At 39.8% G+C, this 24,830-nt stretch overlaps 1 protein-coding gene across 3 annotated transcripts in view; it reads right to left on the bottom strand.

Moving 5' to 3' along the window:
• SPAG16 (sperm associated antigen 16) overlaps positions 1 to 24,830 on the bottom strand; it is a 399,263-nt gene that overhangs the window by 179,642 nt on the left and 194,791 nt on the right. For all 3 annotated transcript variants that reach the window (XM_083841616.1, XM_083841615.1, XM_083841614.1), the window contains one exon: positions 5,205 to 5,348. In XM_083841616.1, the coding sequence (XP_083697742.1) occupies positions 5,205 to 5,348 (144 nt within the window). The remainder of the gene's footprint in view (positions 1 to 5,204; positions 5,349 to 24,830) is intronic.

The following is a 24,830-nucleotide window of genomic DNA, read 5'->3' on the forward strand; positions in this document are numbered from 1 at the left end:
TCAGAAATCTTAAGTAAAATGTGCCAGCCTATCTGGCATTTCCTTTAATAGCTATCAATAGCAATGAAAGGATAAATAAAAAACATCTGTTTCTATAGTGAACCCTAAATTAGGTTTTAAAGTGTCTATTTCAAGGCACAAATCAGAAAAATTCTATTTCACCGATAGCCAACAGAGACCTTTGTGATTAACCTGAGTCTTACAACTCTTTCTTATGTTAATGTTTCAAGCAGAGTTAGTGGATTTTAAGTCTCAGCCTTGTTCAGTGCAGAATGTGTTACTCAACATTTATGGCTGCAAAACTAGCAGAAAAAGTTTTCCGAAGATCACTGTTGCTGGAGCACTAATTAAGAGCAATCTCTGACATCCTGTCAATGAGAGGACCATAAGCCTGGTTGACTCTGGCCGGACAGAAAGGATGGGCGCTGATATTTTTCCTCCTCCTCTCTGAGGTTGAACAGGAGCTCGCCTGACCACTTCCGACCCTCGTTTGAACACAGAGCTTCTCTTACCAGGGACCCTCTGAAGCCTCTGGGGCTGTGAGGTCCCTTCTCTCCTCCAGGTATCCACGAGCCACAGGAGATGGATACTGTTACCTACATGGCTAGTTTTGCATTGTTTCAGCTCCTTACTGAAAGATGCCATTAATGGTACTCCATAATTTCAAAGGTGATCGATCAGGAAACCATCTCAGCCTCTCGGCAGGGTTTCTGGGTGCAGGAGCCCCTGTTGTGCAGGTGCATCCAGCAGCACCCCGACCTGCAGAGGCAGCCCTGGGCTGCGTGGCATGTGCTGCAGGCCTGCCTGGGCTAGCAGGCATGGCGCTGCCGTAGCCAGCAACTGCTGATCCAGCCTGGGCAGCGGCCTGAAGGGCTCCAAACGCAGCACTGAAGTCACTGACCCCAAATGTTGCCGTTAGCTCCCTGTTGGTAGATTTTTTGAAGCTCCAAACGGATTAGGTGAAGGTCTCTGTAGATTAGAAAGAGCTTCCAGCAGCAAGGTCAAATCACAAAACCCAGCCTTCAGTTACAGCGTACATATAGACAAAGGCTTCTGCATTTAAGGAACATGCATTAGCTTGTAACAGTACCTTGTAGATCCCTTTAGCAGCACCTGTTGCACCTAGAGGTCTCCCTGCTTTCACCAAATAACTACAGAACCAATAAAGTCAGTACTTTTAACAAAAGGGATTAATAGATAATACCCTTTTATTTTTACAGACATTAAAATAAATCTAAGACTAGCCTTCGGAATTATTAAAAGATGAGGAGGAACTGAGGAGCCCTCCTCCCCAGTTCACTCCGCAGGCAGCCGAGAGCTGTAGAGGTGGGGGGGGAAATAGAGACTGCCCCCTAATTGTAATTCACCTTGGTTATCAAAGCACTACAGCTCTCAAGCAACGTAAGTGTGACCACTGTGAAGTTCTGCCAAGCTGTTGAGCCTTATTTTTGCTCAACATCTCCCTCCTTTCTCCAAGCACAAGCCCAGTGGGGCTCAGTGAGCAATGAGCGGTGTCAGACTCTGCCTGTTACCTCTGAACAACTGGTCCAGGCTATCCCAAAATCCTGCCCACCCCTCCTTCCTGTGAAGAGCTTCCCTGCTGAATTCTGCCTTCCTCTGACAGAAATTCACTGTATTCCACAGACTTGAAGGTTTGCATGAAAAGGGCTACAAACATTTTAGATTAGTTGACCTGATAAATACTTATATTAAGGACACTAATACTGGCATGTGTGCTGAGCACAGGATTGTGCTGTTCACTGGAACTTTACAGGACATGAACAAATAGCTCTGCTATTCTTTAGCCATCCAGGAAGGTTACTAATGAAGATGGATAAATCCAGCACATGCCCTGAAATACCTCAGTGCAAGTAGACTCTGGTTCTTAAAGATGCAGTGTGAACGTCCTCAGCTTATTTTGGAAACTCTCAGAAGATGCAGATTTTGTCTATTATTCCATTCATTCAGGCCACCTCTTATCCACAGGCAGACTGCACAGCTCTTCTCCAGCTACCCAGATTTCTGACATGAAGCTTGCATGGACAGCAGTCACTCAGGCTCCCTCACTCCTTCATACATATAAAAGCTAAGCTGGAAAACATTCCTAAATTTTTCAGCAGTGACAGGCTCTTGCAACAGCTAGTTTATCTGCAGCCAGACTGGAGTAAAAAAGAGTGTTTGTTTTTGAAGTCTGACCAGTTGTCACCTGAGCTTCAAAAAGGATGCGCTGTTCTCCTCCCTCCATCCAGCTGCTGCACTCTGTAGATGATGGGACCTCTTTGAAGTCTGGCTTTTATTTAAAAAGCTCAAGGCAAAATTCTGCTCTCAGATCTGCAGAGAGCATCACAGCTGAGGTGTTCTGCTCTCCTCGCATGCACAGAGCTAGTTTGTTCCCCTTCATCTAGTGTCCTGGGAGCCGCTGCCATGCGAGGAGAACTCGTGGGAGACCGAAGAGCAGGGGGGCACACTGTAAAAAATGATCCAGCACACAGATTCCACAAGACTCGGGAGCTTCGGCACATCATGGACTCTCATCTACCCACTGTGCTCATATGTGAAGGAAAAAACGTTTCTTAAGGAAAAATTGGCATGGAATGATGTTTCCCAGTAAGTGCCTGGGAAGCACTTTGTCAGTGAGGGGCAAAATAAGACTCATCCAACCTCTCCAACCCAACAACCTTCCAGAAACTCAGTGGCTTCTGCCCCTAAGACTTTGTGGCATCATTGCACTAGAGGACGTTGTTGTACATCAGTACTGGGAAGGATTCAAATGCAAATCCTCATCGCTGCTGCCTATTAATCTGTGGGTAAGGGGCAGAGCCTAAAAGAAACCTTTCCTATCATATTGCACACAGCTAAGTTCCTACTACCGACCCACAATCTCTCACTGCTCTTGGAGAATCTAAGGATGTAGGAACCTAACAGCACCCAAAGCTTGAAGATGACAGACCTTCACATCTACCAGACTTCAGCTTGACCCTTATTTACAGTGGTGCCACAAACATAACCATGAGAAGACCCTTGCTTGAGTAAAAATGCAAATATGGACTTGCTTGAGTAAAAATGGACTTTTAAGTCCCTTGTATGTTCAGAAGCACCAGTTAAATTCACATCATAGGTCAAGATCTGTTTCTCCTCAAGTTATTAGCACACACCATCTCTGTAAGTGAATTATTCTGATGTTTTCCAAAGATGGTCTGAAAATGGACCTAATTGTGTGTGTGCCTGCACACAGAATATTTCTCAGACCAAACATGGAGATTGCTCTAAACCTGATTTTATAAACAGAGAAAATAAAAGAGGTGAAATGAGCTAACAGAGGGCATCAAGGAAAGAATGTAGAAGTGCAGGAGTTTAATCCAGATTTCTGGATCACAATTTAAGAGCCCAGCCACAAAAATATTTTTCTTTTCAACTTTTGAACATCCTTTTAAATCAGAAATAAAACTAGAGGCTATCTATATTTGATTGTGGAAAACATCTGTGAAAACTTTCCATTTCTATTTCATTATTTTCACTTCTGGAATACCTGATGTACGGGGGGGGGTGGGTAGAAGAAATTATGATTAAATGTATTCTGTCGCATTATATATATTTTTTCTCCAGTAACTGAAGACAATATTGTAAAAGCACTACTTTTGAATCACTCCAGAGCATCCAGCAGGAGTCAATTTATACTGCAAGTGAATAATGATGTACCTCAACTCATTTTAATTTCAATAATTGAATGAGAAATAGGAAAGCCTATTGAAAGGACTGTATTCTGGTCAAAGACTAATGAGAAAATAGTTTCGAGTCTCTGAGTCAGTGGGTGTCATGGTAACAATGCATTATCGAAATCTGATTAGTATGCCCAGCAGCTTTATAAATGATAACATGCTCTTCTAATTGTATTTTCCTTTCTTTCCCTGTGATACATTTTATATTCATAACAGGTAAGAGGCAAGGCAGCATTTTGTTTATCTGAAAGTTATGCTTAGGATGCCCAGCATGGTCACAAACTTGGTGCAACCTCTATTACCGAGGTGCAACTCAGGAAGAGAAAAAATTCCTTCTGTCTTAAACCAAGAAACTGAGAGTTCCCTTCTCTCCTCTTCCCATCTCTACTATATGCCATTTTCTAAGTTACATATTGGTCTTTTCTTTCAAATATATGGAATTGTTTCTGAGGACATGCATGTGAGAAAGAGAATATTGTGAAGCACTAGCGCCTTAAGAAAAAGCCTATGTTTCACAGGAAAAAAAGATGCAAGCAAAGAGTCAGTGCTGATGTTCTGTCCCAGAAAGCACTATTCTGGGTTCCTGAGGCTTTGAACAGAGGGATTTTATTGTGTGTAGAGCATCGCATGCTTGTTAACTCATTACAATATCAGAAATCAGGAAGAACTATGAAATTAAACAGTGTTCTTTTCCTTCTCGTGAAGGAAAGAGCTAACATAGATTTATAAAATAAATACAATAAAAACACAAGGTTAGAGGTTTAATAACGCTCTTTTTATAAGTGAACCACAGGTGAGTAGCCTAGCAGACCTTTATTATATTAGCAGTAAAGAGCTCTATTACAACTGCAGCCTCACAAATTTGAGGCAAAATCATTTCAATCTACAGAAGCTCAGTCTTAAAAAACAGAAATCTTTTCTTACAGTAAAATGGCATTCTATTTTTCATCAAAATGACCAAGAAATCTACTTTATATTTGGCCTATTTCTGTGACCCTTGTAACCTAAATATTTACTTCTCATTTTCAATGTTCACTTTCGTTTATTAATTCAGCCTCAAATCTGTATAAAGAGAAAAGAGGAAAGCTCATATTCTCTAGATAAACTTGAATACATCTAGTCACATGGCAATGCTTGATACAAGAAATCAGCTTTTCTTTGTTATTAATAACAGAGTTGTGTTTGTTATGGTGCATGAACACGGAGAATATGAATACAGCTAGACCTAAAAAGCTTATTACTCCTTTTTACGTGCACTGGCACGTGGACAAAGTTTAAGATATACAAAATACTAAAAGCAATCAATCTTAAGTCAACACACTGAAAGCCAGAGGAACATTTATCTACATGTTTGGAAATTCAGCAGAGAGCGCAGGGTTATACTGAGAATAGAAAGTCATCAGAGCAGGCCAGTGAACAAAGAAAGAGCAAACAAGCACTCCCCAGAAGGGATTAGCACTAGTTCAGGGGACTGTTTGCACTAACCTTGGATGGAAGCAGCAGCCCGAAAGCCAATCAGTGTGACCTTCACCTGTCATGATGATGTTCCCATCAGGTAAAGCCCACATTTTCCAGAGGCGGTCATCGCTGCCGGTGACTACAACATCTTTTTGGGGATGTATGGCCAGGCTACAAGACAAAAGAGTGGCTAATTATATCCAGCACCAGTTTCATTTCTGCAGCATCCACAGATGACTGATTCTGGATGGACCAAACAAGCAGCAATACTTTCTGTCCTCATAAGAATTTAAAATACATGCTATGCAGATGAGTGTCTGCTACTACTGAAGAAAACAGCAAAACGTGACTGACATCTGTGAAACCAGAAATATTTTCACATCCCCTTGAAGTTCCAGTTGCTTAAAACACTCAAATATATTTCTAAAAGCTTTCTTTGAATGTTTTTACAAAAAAAAAGAAATAGGATAACACACAAACAAGCACAGCCAGCCTGAACCCACTATTTCCCACGCTCAAAAGAACTTCAAAAAGTATTGGCTCGTCAGCCTGCTGCTGGTGGTTTAAGGGAAGAAGGACAAAAGGGTTCAGTTTTTTTTCCATTGTGCCCATAGGTCTGAAGTCTTCTACCACTGGGAAATTACTCAAATGATAATGACAGCCCAGTAGCTACAGTCTTTGCCATTACTTTAGCACCTATTCACTGAGACTAGGCTATGGTCAGAAAATCCATTTCAACTCTATACTCAAAACGTGTTACATGTTTTCATTTTGTATTATATAGCACACTGGGACATAATGGAAATCACACACTTATCACATCCCTATACTGAAAACTCACTTTATTTTTGATTTGGCAACTGCAGCACAGCCTGAAATGGATCTAGGGAAGAAAATAAATCTGTTGGAAAGATAACAAGTGCCTATTTCATATGGATTTGGTTATTTGATTTAAATTATTGAAATGCTTTACCATTTGTAGAACATCAAAAAGTGTCTAGGAGCTGACTTAAGTCACCAGATTATTTAAATAGACTTAATCTGGAGTTCAGAATCAAAATGCAGTGAAGGGGAGAGGAATCATAGCCCGTGTGTGCACCCATTTCAGTTGTGCATCAGAGCTGACAGTTTGCAGAGAAAAACCCTTATTAAAACAGAATCAGAGTAGAGAGAGAAGATGCCAAGCAGCCAAATGGGAAGAAAAGAAAGGTCATTAAAGGCACACAACTACTCTATTATAAAAATCTCATTTTTAACAGCAGCTTTCTCCTACACTCTTATTATTTCATAAAATTCCTAAACCAGAACTGCAGCTTCTACTATATGGGGAAAACATCTTTCCCTATGTCAAATTCATGCTAAAAACATATTTATGTCAACTGGATTTTAATCAGAAAACACATCTGTTCCTGCAGTTTAAGGCACAGTCCGGGAAGATTCCTGCAGATTCAACAGTTGGACTCATCTGTTCAACCAAGGAACCCAGGTTTTATGCATTCTCTAATTTCTGTGAGAAGAAAAACGTGTTTGCTGTCTTGGAGTAAATAAGAGAAACTTCCTTTGCATTTACTGGGAGAAAAGAGAAGGAAGGTATGTTGTTATTTAAATTATTCAGAGATGCAACTGTATTGTTTAGATTGGCCACAACACGTATGTAGGAGGGCAAGGAGAGAATAGGCATAGAAGGAGAGAATTAAAAGCTGAAAGAAGGCATGCCAGTGACCTGCAGATTGCTGGACAAGAACAACTCCACCAGAATCCCTCTGCTATCAGAAACCTCTGACAACATCAAAAACCCAATATAATACTGCTGCTTTCTGCAGCACACATAGGCAGGTTGCATTGTTATTTGGAGGAGTGCCAAAAAGGGGATCCAGCTTTACAGACAAATGAGTGGGATAAGTCTAAAGATGAACCCGTCACAGCTACGCACCCTCTTCCCTCAGCCTCTAGAGCATCAAGGCAGGCTGGGTTAAGCAGGACCTTCCTCACTGGTATGCACACAGCAGTGCACCAGCATCAGATCCATCTGCTTAAGTTTTTCTCTTAAGCTGTTTCAGATACTTCAGATCCCAAAAGCTCCATCTCTGAACCTCCAGTTCTTCCCTTCAGATATTTCTGCTGATATTTGAGTGCATGCTTGGTCTGAAGACTTTGTCAGTTCTCCCTCTTACAGTCTAAAATACTTGCTTTCACGTCTCCCAAAGACGTGCTACACAACTTGAATAAAATCACTTTCAGTCCACATAACCTCTCACTCTAGATTCAAAGAAAAGTAGATCTGCCAGCTTCCTCCAGAGTCTGACTTGCTTTCTGGATAGTCCTCACCTGCCGGCACAGCTGCAGCTGCCTCACCTCCTAGGAACATTTTTCCTGTCCTTAACCCTCCCAACATATTTCCAGACCAGCTTTCGAGATGTCCGAACTTCCTTGGTGACAAGAGCTTTCTAGAAAGCTTAGAGACAATCCATAAAGTATATTTCATATGGAAGAAACGTTTTTGCCATCATAACGAAGCCCACAAGAATACATTCAGAGAATTCTCTTTTAATTGCAGAGCTCTTGTAAAATGTTGCTGTACAACATTTTATTCCTCCATGCCATTTTTATAGGCACACGCTGAACACTAATTAACAGCAAGCTTGTGACATAACCACTGCTGAGCTGCTTCTGAGAAAGGGAAACCCATTCATCCAAAGAGACTTCTATACGCAACATTAATTAGGCACCCTTGTCTTCATTTCTGGCAATCCAGCATTGTATAGATTTTTGCTTCATCTCTGCTCACAGGGTCTAATTATTTCCAGCACAGAAGACTTTGGGTAGATTGGAATGAAAATCAATAACAGAACATGTGTGATAGAAGCATCAGTTTTCTCCTCCTCAGGGATGGAAGTGGGATCAGAGAAGACTCAGCCAAGAAAAAAACAACTCCCAAAGATTTGCTGCTGTTGAGTATATAAATACCCGTGTTTATACAACTCATTCTGGCATTATAAGCCATTCTCATCTCTTCAGCACTTGCCCTGGTAGATATATAGTGCTCCCAGTAATTTGCTTTCAAAACAATCATTGATTATTCTAATTTATTTTGACTGAACCATAAATAAAAATATGGTATCTTCAGATGCAAAATACTGTCAGTCTCAGCATGTACTACATTGGATCGCTACATACGTATAAAATTGACCTTCAGGATAAAAAGTGTTAAATACGAAGCTGTCTGTGTAACCTTAAATGTGCATTTGTTTTAATACAAACACTAACTACGTTGCACTGAGGCAGGGGAGATTTCAGCTAGATGTGAAGGAAAGCTTTCTGGCAGTAAGGGTTCTGCAGCACAGGAACAGAGCGCCATCATTAGCCCGTTCCTAAAGCTCTCAAAACACCCACCTCATATTACCCAGGCAGAACAGGCTGGCTGGTGTCTGGAGTTCCCTTCAATTCCTACAACAGCAGTGTTCCTACTGAGACCCAGTTTGTTCAATGCACAAAGCAGTGCTACTATGTGAAGAAAGGCTATCATCAACACAATGAAAGCGTCTACTCAAACCACAAACCACTCCTAAGAAATAACAGCAGTTAACCCCAATTGCACAGACGCAGGACACTAAGGTCTAAAAAAAAAAAAGAAAAAAAGAACTATTATTTCAAAATAATTTTAGGGGCTAGAAAATCTTTATATATATATATATATATATAAAAATATACTAAATATTCAGCCTTCTTAGTGCAGTAGCTTCCTAGTGGTCTCCAGCAACTGCAGGAGTAGCAGAAGTCCAGAACTTTAAACCTAATCCCAATGGTCTCAAAATCAGGCACTCTGAGAATGAAGAGTGTAAAATGAATGACTAACTTAATACTCTTCAGTGACTTACATAGCCTCACCCAATTGCTCTGTAGAAAAAATAAGGACAAAATCCATTTTTCTATGGTTTCATGTATAGGAGTTATACAGGAAAGTGTGTTCTCAATATAGACATCAATTAGCTGCCAAATTCTAATATGGCATTGCACAGAATATCACTTGCACTAAGGAATTTTTAGAACCTCATGACTTGATCAAATTTATTGCATTCCCAGATTCTGGCAAAAATGATTGCTGGTAATGCCAATAGCTGCTTTCATACCAGAAAGCTCTTCCGCAACATTTCTTTCTCCAAAATGTGAGAACAGTAGAGCTCCAAGATTATAAATAAATAAATAAATAAATAAAATTCCTGGTCTCAGAAACATTTTAGCTAATGCTTTCTTACACAGAAGTTCAGCCCTACTGAGGTAGCTAGCACAGAAAATTTCAGTCTGAGTAGTAACACTGGTGAAGTTATAAATGGCAGACAAGTCAGTCTTGTAATGGAAACTTAGGAAACTGTAGATATTTCTTCCTCCAACATTAAGCTTTCTAGGCATGTTGGAATAGAAAAGCAGAGCAGACTTTGAAATGAGGAATATCACAGGCACTGAATTGGAGAGGAGGGTTATTCATTAAGGTCTCAGAGCAAATGAGCATGTACCTAAATATTAGGAACTGTCTTACTGCAATCAGAGACACTGCTCATATGCATATACTCAATTATATTGCTGGATTATGTCCTAAAATCTAAAGAATTTGTAAAAGCTGAAATATGATTTTAGTCTCCATTTTGCTAGAACCTAGCTAACACTGAAACCTAAAAGTAAACCCATCTGTTATGAACACAGATGTGCAGACTGCACCATGTAACTGCATTGCATTTTTCTACCTCCTGCGTTAACAACAGCTTTTAAGGGAGAAAAAACAAAACACACATACACAGGGATGTGATTATGCCCCATGTGGCACTGCTACATGAGGAGGATCCTCAGATGAGGCTCCCTCACCTCTCCTGTCTCACTGAGGATCTCACTGTAACCACGGGCTATCTCTAAAAGTTATGACAAATAAAGAGGTAGAACACCACACAAGAGTTTAAAATCATTAGAAAGGCTAGTTATTACCTCACAAAAGAACGAAAGGCCACGGCTGGCAGTCATTTTCTGTCCCTTTATGAACGCTGTGAAGAGGGAGTAACAGGAAAAGGGACACAGTTGATCCCTTTCTCAAAGGCCTTTCAGCACACCTTTTGTCACTCTTTATCTACATAATGGTGGGGAGGAGCTAGTGGAAAACACCAAAAACAGCTCTCCCGGTCGAGATCTTGTCAAAATCTGGCCCCTGATGTCAGATTTGTCCAGGCTGTAAAAGGCGAGTGCTGGCCTGTAGAGAGCCTACACCAGAGGATTGTTCCTGACAGGAATGGCGGCCTGTGGAGAGCAGGGGGAGCGGGAGGAACCGCCAAGTCCTGACCACATCCTCTGCCTGCAGGACAGCACAAGGGGCCGCTGGGCAGGGGGATGAGGTTGGGCCCTCCCTGTCTTCATCACATTTAAGGTTTTTCAGCCTATTTTTTCCTCCTGCCCAGCTGAGCAATCGAGGAGCAGCTGGGCAGGCATCTGGCCCTTTGTCAGGGTTACACCACCAGACACTCCACAAAATCCAGATCAATCATTAGGCCAGTTACACTTGACCCTAATGTGTCTTCTCTGAACCACATCTCACTAATAGCATTATTTCTACCACCTTTTCATCTTGGCTTGAGTCACCTGGTCTCACCTGCCAGCGTACTTGAGCAATAATTATAACCCTGACATTTAATTCAGGAGTTTATTATGCAAAGGTGGCATAACTGAAAAGCTCTGCATTTCTGCCTGAGGTCTTAAAATATGCCTCTTCACGATCGAATTGGAAGAGGGGAGGATGCAAAAGAGAAAAATAACAACAACAACAAAGGATAAAGCACAAACCATACAGAGAAGAACATAAGTAGGGGAATATACCCATAGCACATGTTTCATTTATGTAAATACTAGCCTGGAAGTCAGTGGCACATCCCACACAGCCACGCTTAAAAATCTCATTCCCGTCTAGTAAAGATCCTGGCTGCTTCCCAAGTTCCTATGACTCAGGATTTGGGAAGAAGAAAACTTGGTGGGATCTGACCACATCTAACACTAACCTTCTATACTGCCCAGCAACTCTTCATACACCTGAGACAGTACTTAGAAAACAGCCATCCAGCAACTTTGATCTGTATCTCTGAAAAGGCTAAAAGACTGAATTTAAAATACTATCTAATTTACTTATTCTATTCACCATGCACATAAAATCTTCAATCTTAGCTGCAAAAATATTTGTTCCTGTGAAGCATAAATTCACGCACTTTCTAACTTGGACAAACCAGCTCTGCTTTGAACAAAAAACAACTTCAAAAAGTGAACACTCCACACAGCATGCAATGCCTCCATAAATAATTGTACTGAACACATCACTATCACTCTTAGATTCAGACGCAGCTACAGTGATCAATCGATGGAGACTATTTTGTGATGTCCTGAGTTTGATCACTTTATCCACTGTGTGTGCAATTATCAAAACCCACTAATTTGTATTAGCTCTCTGAGTATTTGTAACCTATGTAGGTTTTGTTGCGTTAGATCTGACTATGGACATGCTGGGCCACTCTAAAATCATTTTCTTCTTAACAAGAAAGCTTAGCCTTACATCACATCTTAGGAAAATTCAAAACTATCGTGTTGATTTGCATGTGTTTTATTTAGGTCTCAGTCCTTTGAAGATATATGCACATTCTTGAATTATGCACTGCCAGGAGTCCTGATGATTTCACAGCATATTAACTTAAAAACATAAATAATCCTTTTCAAGATAGAGTCCTTAATCAGGTCAGAGAAAGAGGATTTTCCTAGAACCTATATGATAACATGTAAATTGTTTATATTGTTACATACTCATTTACTGCAAACCTCAGCAACCCAATGTTAAGCCTTTTATCTAGAATGCTCGTAAATAACAACTGGCATGAATCTAAATCACTTCTTAGAAAATCTTTACTTACTCATTTCTTCCTTTTGCTTACAAGGTTGCAGATAATTACTGCTGGCCAAAAAATCACTTAGTCTACAATGTCAGCTGTTACACACTACAGAAACAGTGTATTTCTAACCTGCCTTAAACCAAAGCAGCAGGCAACTGAGAGATCCCCACCTTACTCCACAGAGAAAGCTGCTGTTTATTTTCAGAGTGCAGAATCTCTTTGTTGTTGTTGTGTTCTGTTGTTGTTTTATTATTATTTCTATTGTCTTATTGTTCAGATGATGACAAAGCTGGAAATGGCACACTGGCCATAGATCAAATAGTTTGGGGGTAGTCTGTAAGACTGGGTGCTTTAAAAAAAAAAAAAAAAAAACAGCCAACTAATCCATGAGTCATTCCATGAGTTCACAAGCTCTCATTTCTTATTCACCTGAATCAATTTTCCAAGCTGAGTCAACTTACCAGGTACCTGGCATACTTTAAGGAAAAGTAATTAAGCCAAAAGAAAAAGAGAGAATGAGAGCAGCAACAAAAAAGTAGATGCAATAAAAATGTTAAAATATTGACGTCCTTGCCTAATGCCTTCACTCTGGAGTATAAGCTGTAGTTCCTCGCCAGGAATGATTTATACTGTGATTCATACTGTCCAGCATGTAACTGCTCTTTTATGACCCCTTCCTTTATGAAATACACTGAATTACCTTATTTTAGGGAAAGGCAGTCCCATATAAGTATAAAATTACAGTATTCAAAATAGCATTGAAACCAGATTAACCTAGACCTGCACAGTCTTGAAGCCAATTCTGAAAGAGATGGCAGCTCACAGGACGAATCTCTAGTGCAGCTGGGAAGAGGCTATAGATAACCAGGGTTAGACCATGTGCCAACCCTGGCCAAGAAAGAGCTTATATATTTTTACACCGCACCTGCGACAACGAACCACATCACACACCTAGAAAGCAAAGGGAAAGTCCTCCCTTCGCAACATAGGCAAACTTGTGTAAAACTTTCCCTAACTCAATGCATAATTCTTGCCTATTTTTTGACCTGTGCATTAGGCACTTGGTGGGGTACAGAGATAATAGCTTGTCTTCCTTTGTAATGAAAGACAAACTGCTTTTCTAAAAGGCAATTTTAGCTTGACCAACTTGAAAAGATGCAGATTGCTTTTGCAAAAGCTTCTATCTGTGGCATCGTTTGAATTAGTTTTCATCATTATTGTTAGCAATTCCCAGTCTTCTGTTGCATGGCAGCTTTTTCACAGATGATTAGGAGCAGTGTTGTGGTATATAAGAGTTTGGAATGAATACTACTTGAAACTTGCCAGTTGGTAAATTTTGTTAAATTATCAAGGTTGCTAAAAGAAAATATTTAAAAATATAATTTGCAATTAGAGCATCAAACTGTCAACTCACATTTCTAAATTAATAAGAAACTAATGCATTAACTTTTCAAGGTCACTTTCCTCCTGTGTTTCCTTCTCACATTTCAAGGCTGGGAAGGGTACGCTCTGTGCTCTATTTCAGTACCGTAATGCTGAAGAATGCTTCCATCAACAGGATTAATGGAAACTCTTCTGGAAAGAGTTGCATAAATAAATAGTGTCTTCATAGTTAGGACTGTAGTGGCATCCAGCACTAAGAAGCAGATTTGATAAATAAAAATCACACACTTGCTCTGACAATATGTAAATATGTATGAGAAAGAAACGGATTTGAGGCTTGGAAAGGATCACAGTAATTCTCTAGTCTCAGGATCCCCAAAAGCTGGAGGCTGCAGACCCTTGGTGGACTGCAGAGCTCTGCCACCTAGCTTGTCTGCCCCAACTGCTGCACCATTTTTCCTACTGAAGGAGGCCATTCAACTTTTCCATGACATTTCAAGAGAAAAGTTTTTAAAACTACTTTTTACTCTGATCTCCTGAGCAGAATTAAAGAAACATAAGCTGAAAGGCAACATCTAGTTGACCTTGTACCACGGACAGATTGCATAGACTCACCCAAGGTACATTTGTATAAATTCTTGAAAGAGAGGTTCTACATCATGTCTAGGTGTTTTAGGGAGGAGATATTTTAAAAAGTGTTTCCTCAAATGCAGTGCTCATCTCTCTGAATGCAAATTACATGGATTCCCCTTTATTCTTCTCTCATGAATATGGAGAACAATTTCTATTTTCTTTAAATCTTCATATATCAGATGGTTGTTACTAACATCTTAAATTAAGCAAACTCAATTCTCTAACTCATCCAATTTTCTAAACTTTCTTGAAAGCCATGACCAAACATGGACACAATATGTCAACTGAGACTTCACTAAACCTAATGTGGCATAATCACCCAACAATGAAGACAGCTCATCCCTTTTCACACATTCCATAATTACATCTCCCAGTTTGCAAAAGAAATATGTTGTAGGCTTTGTCACCCGTTTTCTCTTGACAGATATTCCCTGTTTTTTGTGTATGTGAATTCTTTTTCCTAAACTTATCATATGGCACTTCATTTTATTGAGTTTCATCTTGCTGATTTCAGACCATCTCTCCAATTTGCCAAGTTCATTCTGAATTCTGATCTGATGCAGAAAGGTATTTGCAACCCCTCACAGCTTGGTGTCATCTGCATATTTTATAAGCTATTCTGTATTCCATCACCCTCATTGCTAATGAAAATGCTGAACAGAACTGATTTCCTAAGCAAATTCTCGAAATGAAACAGACTGTGGAGTTCAATGAAGAAGTTCTTGTACCCATTCCATTCCATTGGTTTGTACTAAAACTTATCCATTGGAAAGGCACAGAATACATGTTTTAAAACTTAAGTGCAAAAAAAAAAAGTCATAATTTGTCTTCCTGAATTGTGGCAAGAGTAAATTATTTTTTCTTGTGTAACTTGAGAATCTAGTCAGCTTCACTCTTCAGCTGCATGTAACACTGTTTGCTCTATCAAAGAGAGAATACCCACAGCAAAGACTTAAAGAACTCTAGACTTACTGACTGATTGACAATACTGTATCGTTCCATAAAACTTCTATGGATTAACCTTTACAGAAGGTATTAAGTGAGGTTAAGAATTCCTGAAATGTTTTGCAAGACTTGAACAAAGAAATTCTGTTTTAGGAGAATCAATAGATACTTTTGTTTGCGACTGGCGGGTTTGCTATGAAATTATGTACCATCACTTACAGAAAAATTTACCCTACTGAGCAAAGCTTTTAGCACCATGTAATTTCTAGAATATTTGGTATGCAGTATTTGCCAAATGCCCCTCCTCCTTTTACATCCCCCATTTAAATTCCATCCCCATTTTAAATTCACTGTCCATGCACAATACAGGGGAGAAGGCAGAAAGAAAAGCTCTTCATTACTGGAAAGCAACAGAAAAAGACACAGATCCACATTTGTTTAGGAGAACTAGAAAGACTCAGGATTCCCTTCGAGTTCCCACATGCACAGGGAAATAGAATTTGGGACAGAAGAAATAAGAGACTTGTTCATTTTGGGACACGCACACACAAAAGAAAACCAACCAACTAAAAAAATTAAAGATTTCAAGTGCTGTGAGTAAATGATTTTTTTTTTAAAGAGAAAAATACGTTCATCTATTTCACATTTACCCAGCCCTATAACATCCAAAAATGAGTCAAATGATCCGATGTCTTTACTATCTACCGTTCTTCAGTGCAATATATATCTGAAGAAATGGAATGGAATACGTATGTTCCATGTAAGTGGGCAGGATTCAAATCATATTCTGGTGACCAGAATGTAACACACAGAAGGCAACCACAATCAAGACTATTGTAACGCCTGGCCTGTTGATACGCTCTAACTCAGGAATAAACCCAAAACATTGCCTTACCAGGATTCTTGCTCCTACTTTTCTTCTATTTATTTGTAGTGGTGGTAGTGGAGGGATGTCCCAAACTGGGTGAAGGAAAAATGTAGTGCAGTGATTAAAAAAATGTAGAAAATGCGACTGTTCTAAGTAGCACCTAACCTGTATCTCTCCCACTGTTGGCTATTCCTCTCCTTCCTAACCCATGATGGTATGCACAGGCCCCTGGAGTAGACTTTCCCTGTGAAGACTGAAGAAAAAAAGCTTTGAGTCTTCATCCTATCACCTGTCACTGGGCTGCCTTTTGCTTTCAACAGTGCACTCCAATTCTTTCTGAACTGTTTTTTGTTTTTTTTTTTTTTGTACTAGTAAAGTCATTACTCTTGAGACCTCTAGCTTTTTTAGCTAGGGTTGGCTTTCTTGATTTTGTCAGAGTCCTTGGAAAATGCTTTTACACTTCTTCATTACCTGTCAATGTTCCTACTTCTCATATCCTCTCTGTCTGCAATTCAGTTAATTAAGAAGGTCCAGGCATAGCCAAAGAGCCCTTCTGCTGCCGTACCATTCACAAAAGAATAGCTTGCTCTGAGTAATCCCCCAAAATCTGCCAGCAGTGGCAGTGTCCCAAGAGATTCTGCCCAACAGTTACCTAACCAAGCCCAAGAATGCTTTCACAAAGTCCAGGGTCCTAACAGTTGCTCTCCTTTCCAGCCTTCTTCTGGATCCTGACTTCACTTCACTCACAGTCACTGTGGCCCAGGCTATTGTTTGCAGTCCCATTCACCAACCGAGTTGGCAAGCAGCTGACCAATTAAAGTGTAACCCCTGGTTGGTCTTCCTAGCATTTGATTTAGGAAATTATCATCAATGCAGTCTAGAAACTTCCTGATTGCTGACACAATGTCATGCTGCCCTCCCCAGCATGACAAGATGCATGGCTGCTTTCCCACCTTTGTCCCAGCCAAATTCCATTTATAATATTATTCTAATCTTATAGTAACAAGTGCAACATTTTCATCTTGATGGAGACCTGAAAATATTTCATGTGATGAATGTTGACCACGTATTAAATAATAAATCTTTGTGGCTGAGTCTCCTGATTGCTGCTTCCTTCTCTTCATCTCTCTAGAGGCAAAAACCTGCCTATCAGACCCTGTAAATTCTTACATTTAAAAGACGCATTAAAGAAGGTTGATGGAAGAGCTCAAAGTCATATAAATCTGTATATATATATATATATATGTGTAAAAATTATTGCTGGTAAGCATGAGTGTCTCTGATATATATATAGGAGCCATATAGGCAGGTCACAACGTATCACTTATTAATGAGGGAGTTACATGAAAGATGTCTTCATACTGTTAAAAACATGATTCTTTTCAAGACTGACATCTACAAAAACAAACCTCCGAGTATTCAGAGCTGTGAAAGACAGAACTCTTCAATTTAAAGCACATTCAGAATAAAATGCCTTTTCTCAAGTCATATCCAAATGAAAATGATGGGATACCAGATGACAATTTTTCACCTTTCTTAGCATTCTTACTATCTGCTACTATTCGCAGACCCCAGCTGTATGCTCAGAACTGGTTCTAAATCTTACGACAGTCTTAACAACCTAAATCTGCTGTGCCAGGAAGTCAGCCTACTAAGCTGCTAGAAGTAACCTCCTCTAACACAGTGTATCACACACTATCAACAACACTTCCTAATCCTCCAGGTAACCATTTAGCTAGCTCCTGTTGTCTGTGGTTAACATTCAAAAGCAAGACTCCTGCAAAGACAGTGTTTATGTAAACTGTGCTGGAAGGCTAAAAACATACAGATAACTAAAATGATTACTTATTTTCAAGAACTGCAATTTTATAGCAATACTTACCTTTAGGGTCGGCATTTATCCTGCTTCCGAATGGCTTTCGATTCACTTCAAACTGGGCTATAATGAAAGATAAAGATCAGTCTCAAAAGACCACCGCTGCTTTCTTCAGCACTCGTTAATGAAAAGGAAAGAATTTGTACTTCTGAAGTACACGATGCAGTCCTGCTTCCGGAGCAGGAAAAAGAGGAAGAAAGTTGCCTGTCATATTGCTGTGAGACTCCAAGTCATCAATGGAAAGAAACATAGAGTCCGTTTATGAGTCAATGTACAAAAAGACCCTTTTTTTTTCTTTTTAAAGTGTTTAGTATCGTATGTCTGAGTCTTAGAAGAGCTAAGAACACGTCAATTTCATTTTGCCATCACCATGTGGTGTTCCACTGCACATGCATCACGCACCAGTTTATGAGAGAGAAAAATAGATTCCTAATCTCTTGTTTCAGACAAAAGCTAGCCTGCAGAGAGCTAAGGACCTCCTAGAATCTGGCCAAACACTACAAAAAAAAAAAAAAAAGGAAATTTTTCTCAAGTTATTTACACACGTAAAGGGTAGTGTATCATTAAGATGCCACAGGACTATGAATGAGGAGATTTTTCTATTTATTCTTGACACAAGACAAGACCTATAGGAAAACGTTATTATTATGCCATCTATTCTGTAAAAGAACAGTGACGCCTGAGAGAAATAAAGGGCACCACATCTTGCCCATCATTTGGAAGAATCTCATGTATGTAGTTGCAAGACTTGCTGCTGATGAAGCAAAGGTATGAAGCCCAACCACAAAGAATAGGTTCCTTTCGAGGGTAAAGCACATCTGCATTGCTGCATATTTTTACCAAGAAATTGGCTATTTAGTGAACAGGATCTGGCATGCTACAAGAGAAATACTGCCAACAGCTGCTTCAGAGAATCCTTCTGGGAGAAATATTAGGATAATCATTGATTGCCCGTTCAATTATTGATGAGCCTCTGTATTTTTCAGCAGTACCTATGAGTGACGTCTGTATATTTCCAGAACAAGGATGCAAGTTTTCTGAAGTACAGACCCCAGTTCCTCCAAACTCAAAATATCAGAAAATTTTGTAAACTAAAAATAATCCTTTTGTACTAACTAAAATCAAGAGACTTAAACAAAGCCATTTCTTGATCAGCTGATCAAGTATGATATGTATCTAGGTCTGTAACACAATCTAATCTTAACATCCCCATAATATCCTTTACATTTGATCAGTATATATACTGCAGATAGATGCCACCTCCTGCCTATTGCAACTTCAATATTATTTAACAACTGCTAGGGAACATAGGGTGCAAGAGAGCTCTGTAGTCTATTTGTCACAGGAAAAAAAAAAAAAACATTAGTATGGTAATAGTAGAAGTGCAAAATGCTATTTAAAGACTAATGCTGACAATTTTTTTTTCTTACTTCACATAGTAAGAAAACTAATGAGGCACATCTTGGATTAAGTTTAGTTTTATACATCGCAGCAACATATTGTAATAACACTTCTTATGTAAGTACTTTAACGTAGATTACTTAAAGATTGCAAAAATTCTGCTCTAATGTTAAAAATATAGAAACATAAGAATTTAAATCATGATTTATTCAGAAGTTATATGGACTATTAATCTTACCAGTAATTGCTCTGATTTGGCAGAATACTTCAAGTCATATCGACTTTGATTTTAACATCGGTTCATTTTCTTAAATGAAAAGGATTAAAAATCCTTCATGTTTTTGGGGTGTTTGTTGCTATTTTTCTTTTGTTTTGTTCTTTTTTTTAAATAATATCCACTTGACAAAAGCATCAAAAATAAAAGTGATAAATTTTACTGAAGCCACTATATATAAAGCTATGGTCATCTAACAGGAGCCTCATCAGTTCCCCTACCACATGGAGTACAAAAAGGAGCAATCTGAACATGAAAAGCTTGAAGTCTCTATCTTGAAACAGCCCCTGCGCAGACAGAAAATCTCCTACAATGGCTACAGAGAGCTGGAAGTAGAGTGCCAGTGAGTAAGTGAGCTACACCAATACTCAAGTTCAGCTCATCAAGTAAAGGTGACAGGCACACTGCTCCCTCCCATGTGGCCTGTCACTATTGTGCGATGCACAGCAGAGCAGTTTATGTATAGGGGAGGTTCATCATGTCAGCAGGAGAGATGCTGAACTGCTTTTTCCCCACTCCACACCAAAAACATCAAAAGGAGCATCCACAGCAAGTCCAGTGCCCAGCGTTGCAAAATTCCTCGTGTACCTTGAAAAAATAAGTGATTATAGTAGTGGTCTGTACCACAGAGCCATACCTCTACAGAAATGGGACGTCTGCCTTGCATCACGGCCTTTAATAAGCAGTGTCTATCCTGAAATGGGGTTGTTCCCAGATCAGTTCCAACAAATCAATTTTTTTCCTCCATCAATGGTCAGTGAGAAGCATGCTTTCAAAGAGAGGAGTGACAGGACCATGCTATCACGCGTGGCTTTGAACATTTTCCTGCTGAGCTCCTTACACACCAATACGTTACAGCGCTTTACACCTAACATGGGCAGACTTCTGCAGTGTTTGTGCTTAAATCCCCGCTGCCAGATCCCAAAACTAACGAAGTCAACAAAAATCCTGTGTTCTTTCAACAAGACTTCTACAGACAATTGCTTAAAAGAAAAAAATACCATTAAAGTTCAAGGGAATTTGGACTGACTCACTATTTCAGCATGTAGCACTGTGCAAACAGCTACTTAATGTGCCTGACCCTCCCTCTGTAAATGCCACTGCTGGGCTGTGTGTAACTAGCAGCAGTGCAAAAGGGAACAATACCCTGTGTCCTATTCTACGAGCTAACTGCACTTACAGTAATAAAATAGGGATTTATAGAAACATCTACTTTAAACTGTTTTTAAAGCTCCTGAAATATATCTGGTCTAGTTTATGTTACCCCTGCAACCTGTACAAATAAATGTATTCAAGCCGTTAAGGCTTTAATAGTAAGAAAACACGAAAGGTAGCCGTACCAAAATATTTCAGTCTGTTAAACCACACCTAAAATCTCCCTTAAAAATAATAAGTAAATCAGATGTTATGTGTGTACATGGGCACGTAATAGCACAGCTTTATAATTTTCTATTTAAAACCTACTCCCGCACATATAACAAGCCGAACAGAGGAATTTGGGCCTCTTGTACAAATTCAAAGGTTCAAACAGAGAGCGAATTTTGAAGAATAAGGCTTACTGAGAGGAAGTAAAAACTGAAGTGTCGTTGATATTTTAAAATATGGCTTTATCCTGTATTATGCTTTAAGTTCTGATGCTAACGAAGCCAAACACTTAAGTTGCATGCATAACTTTATGTGTACAATTAACTCCACAACGCAGAGTTAAAAAACAAACTGTGGCAATTTATTTGGGTGTCAGAAGGATTAATTACATCCTTAAACCTAACTACTGCCCTGTGTCCTTCTATCACTTGTGCAGAAGACCTATTGATAGCAACAGAACACTGCGCACTTACAAGCCCCTATTCCCAGCTCCCTCATACCCAGTGAGAAGATATTCCAGTTCTCGCCTGAGCTGTACAATGTGAAAAATACACTTTATGAACCTAGAAAATAACACGTCTTGCCTTTGTTATTGTATATACATTACCAGAGGTTGTTACTGCAGCTGGCCTTCATGTTTGTATACGCTTAGGTAGAATACTGAGAACAAGCAACCATGTAATTAGCACATCAAAAATGTGTTCTTTAATGTAAATGAAGTATTAATTCACTCCTCCATAAGCTCCCTCACCGTAACTAATGCAAATTATTAATTAACCAAGCATAACAAAAAGAAATGCTGAAAAAAAAAACACACTAGAAGAGCACAAATTTCAGGAGCAGTGGCTGTGCACGTGGGGCACCGCACACGTACAGGTTCGCCTGCTGCAGCTCTGTGCTGTGGTTCTTCGTTACCTGCCATGGTTGCTGTAGGCTGTGGTCCTCTTTATTCTGTTCTAAGGACTAAGTTAAGGCCTTCACTTGAAATGTATACTCACCATTGAAGCAAGCCTCTCTGAAATCAGAGAGAAAAAACACAAAAGGTTTTTACTGTTATCATCACGTGGGTACTCCCTGCTCTCCCAGATGACAGCCTTCCTGTTCTGCTTCTACAGGTATCAGTACGTATTCCTAAAAATGTGGACTTACTGCACATCACTTCTTTCTTCTGATGGTGCACATTTCTCCACACACACAATTATTTTATTTTACATGGCCTGAGAGTGAAATTGCCTTGCTGTTTTCAATACACCTTGCCACACAACTTCAGAATTAAAATGTTTTCATATCTACAATGCATGCACATACTTCATACATAGATTTTTCACCAAGACTCTTAGCCATCAACAGCAGACCATCCTTGCTTTTTCCCTTTTCAACCCCCAGTCTATGTAGTGACCTAGTTTAGAGGCCCCAAGAACCTCCAGAGAGTTATTATAATACTGAAAACTGGATACCCTGCTGAGACACATCCCTATAAATAGTGCAGCACAGATATCTTTTCCCTTAGGGACTTGCAATTTTAAACGTCATTTCCTTACTTTTGTTTGCAAGAAGAACCATTTTACTCTTTCTGCATCCGTTAGCAGCAAATCAAAAATTTAATTTTTGATGTTTTGAAAAGCCAGCTAGGTTTCTAGCTCTTACAAAATTTTATGCTTGCATGTGTCTTTGAAGACATGCTGGAAACTTCTTTCCTTTTCTATTATACCTGCATCCTTACTGCCGACTGCCCACTGAAGAGTAGCAGTACACTGGTCATTAAGTAAAGAAACTATATTATTTTTTATTCTTTAAATCAAAAGGTCTTTGAGGAAGAATATCATCTGTTGATCACTAGTGTGGATTAAAATAAACATTGAGTTAATGGGTTCTTTTTGAAAAACACTGTGTTTATCCCAAGAAATTGATCTTAATCATCCTGTCACCCACAAACTGAAGTCCATGGACACCGGTAACAGGTGAAAAGCTCTAGTACCATCCAGTCAGCTGTACAAGAGAATTTTTTAGAGAAAAAATGGAAAACTTCAGTTTACAAAGAAAAGCAATGGCATAAACAGCCCGCTGAAGAAAGAAAGGTGAAATAGTTTCTCTTGATTTCGCTAGCTAACCTTTCAATACGGTTTAGCCAAATATCCTTCCAAAAATTATTTACGGTAGGGAGATGACAAGTCAAACTCTTCCCCTCAGGAAATGTTCCTGTAAAATAGCCATCCACTGAGCATACGGGTACAGTTTCTGCACCTCTCCTGAAATCCCATCCTTCAGCCCCTACCTGCCCTGCAGAGCCTGAGGATGCCTGTAGGTGAGCAGCATGCGAGGCCGCCATAAACACGAGCAACCCTGCCAGAAGACAAGATCTGTTTTGCCATTTTGTTCAACTGTCCTTGACACTTAATTACACAACTGTTTCCTTGCCTGATGGATGGAAGTTGTCCTGAGGTTAGACGAATGACATTTCAACTTCCCTGAGCTTCCTCCTCCTCCTCGTATCTTTCCCCAAAAAAGAAACACCACAAATGAGCACATTGAGCACATCCAGGGGCAGTGGAGACGTCAGCCAGCGCTGGGCTTCCTCTCTGTGCCTACCTCCAACTTTTGCAGCTTCTACACTGCACGTGGTACCTACTGCAGAGAGAACAGGCTTATACAAGACATGCACTGAGCAGATGCACTGATTAAAGGCTGGTTGGCTGAAAAGCGCCCTTTTAAAGGAAGAAAAAAAAAAAACCTACACACCCTTTTAAATGAAAAATTAATACCAGTTTTGAGGCTGTGCATTCATCAGCAGCATCCTGTGCTGTACGAAATATCCCTGTCTATTCATAGCAAGGTATAGCCGAGGCTGATGGAGCTAGCTGAGGGGAAAGGGAGACCCCAGCAGCAGCGGAGCAGGAGAGGGTGGGAGCATGGAGACCCCAGGAGTGCACGTGGGTGGGCAAATGGGGAAAGAAATACTGTATGTGTAGAAAGACAGAGGAACTGGGGATGGAAAGGAAGAGGCAGAGGTAGTGATTTTAACCTATACCAAGGCTACAAGGCTGTGAGCTACTGTACTGCAGTGTACAAACACTATATATATACATTTATATAGAGAGAAGTATAAAACAAATATATTCTAGGAACAAAGAACCAGCTGAAACAGACTGGGAAGGCTAGTCTCGAAGCCCATCTATTTCTGCAGGTGTGAGGACTCCTCTAAGAGTATGAAGTGGCTCTGCTGGCTCTCCAAAGTCTGTGTCCAAACTCAAATCATTAAATGCAATATAATATGAAATGAAGGTCCCATCACTGGGAAAAGGGAGGACAAGTAAAGAGACCGTAGGAAACTCCTTCTCTGCAGCCCTTTCTGAGGGCCAAACTCCAGCAGAGCAATAACCCCACAGTCAGCAATCACCACCTCAGCAATCACCAGATGGCAGAATTTACTCACGAAACCAGAAACTACTCCCACACCTTTCGAAAGCAGCCAGGGAGCAGATGAGTGCACGTGTTGCTCACCTACCACACTCAGTAGCTTGGGAGATGAGAGAGGCTAGGAAAGAACTAATCAGAGATACAGCAGTGCTATTCAGATCCGAATGTATTCAGCTCTATGAATTCCCGTTGAAATACCTATAGTTCAGTAACTTTTCTATTGATGTGCATATTCTTTTCCTCCCTGAAGGACTCTAGATCATGCTTCCACGGAAAGAGCAAGACAGATATAGAACACAAAACAGCTTGCAAACTCATTTTGTTTCCTTCTCAGATGTGCAAATAAAGAAATAAAATACCTTAGTTTTTTTCCTCAGATTGGTATCAGGAGACAGTGAAAAATTTACTAACTCAGGTTTGCAAGTGAGGTCTCTGCTACTGTCTGCCTTCAAACCATCAAAAATTAAGTGATCAAATGACTGGGGGTGGTGGTGGTTGTACATGGAAGCATACAGCATAAAGAAATATATCTGAATAAACAAATGCTGCCACTTCTATCTGCCATCTGTACTTTATGGAT

This window comes from Anser anser (genome assembly GCF_964211835.1).
Source record: "Anser anser genome assembly, chromosome: 6".
Lineage (NCBI taxonomy): Eukaryota > Metazoa > Chordata > Aves > Anseriformes > Anatidae > Anser > Anser anser.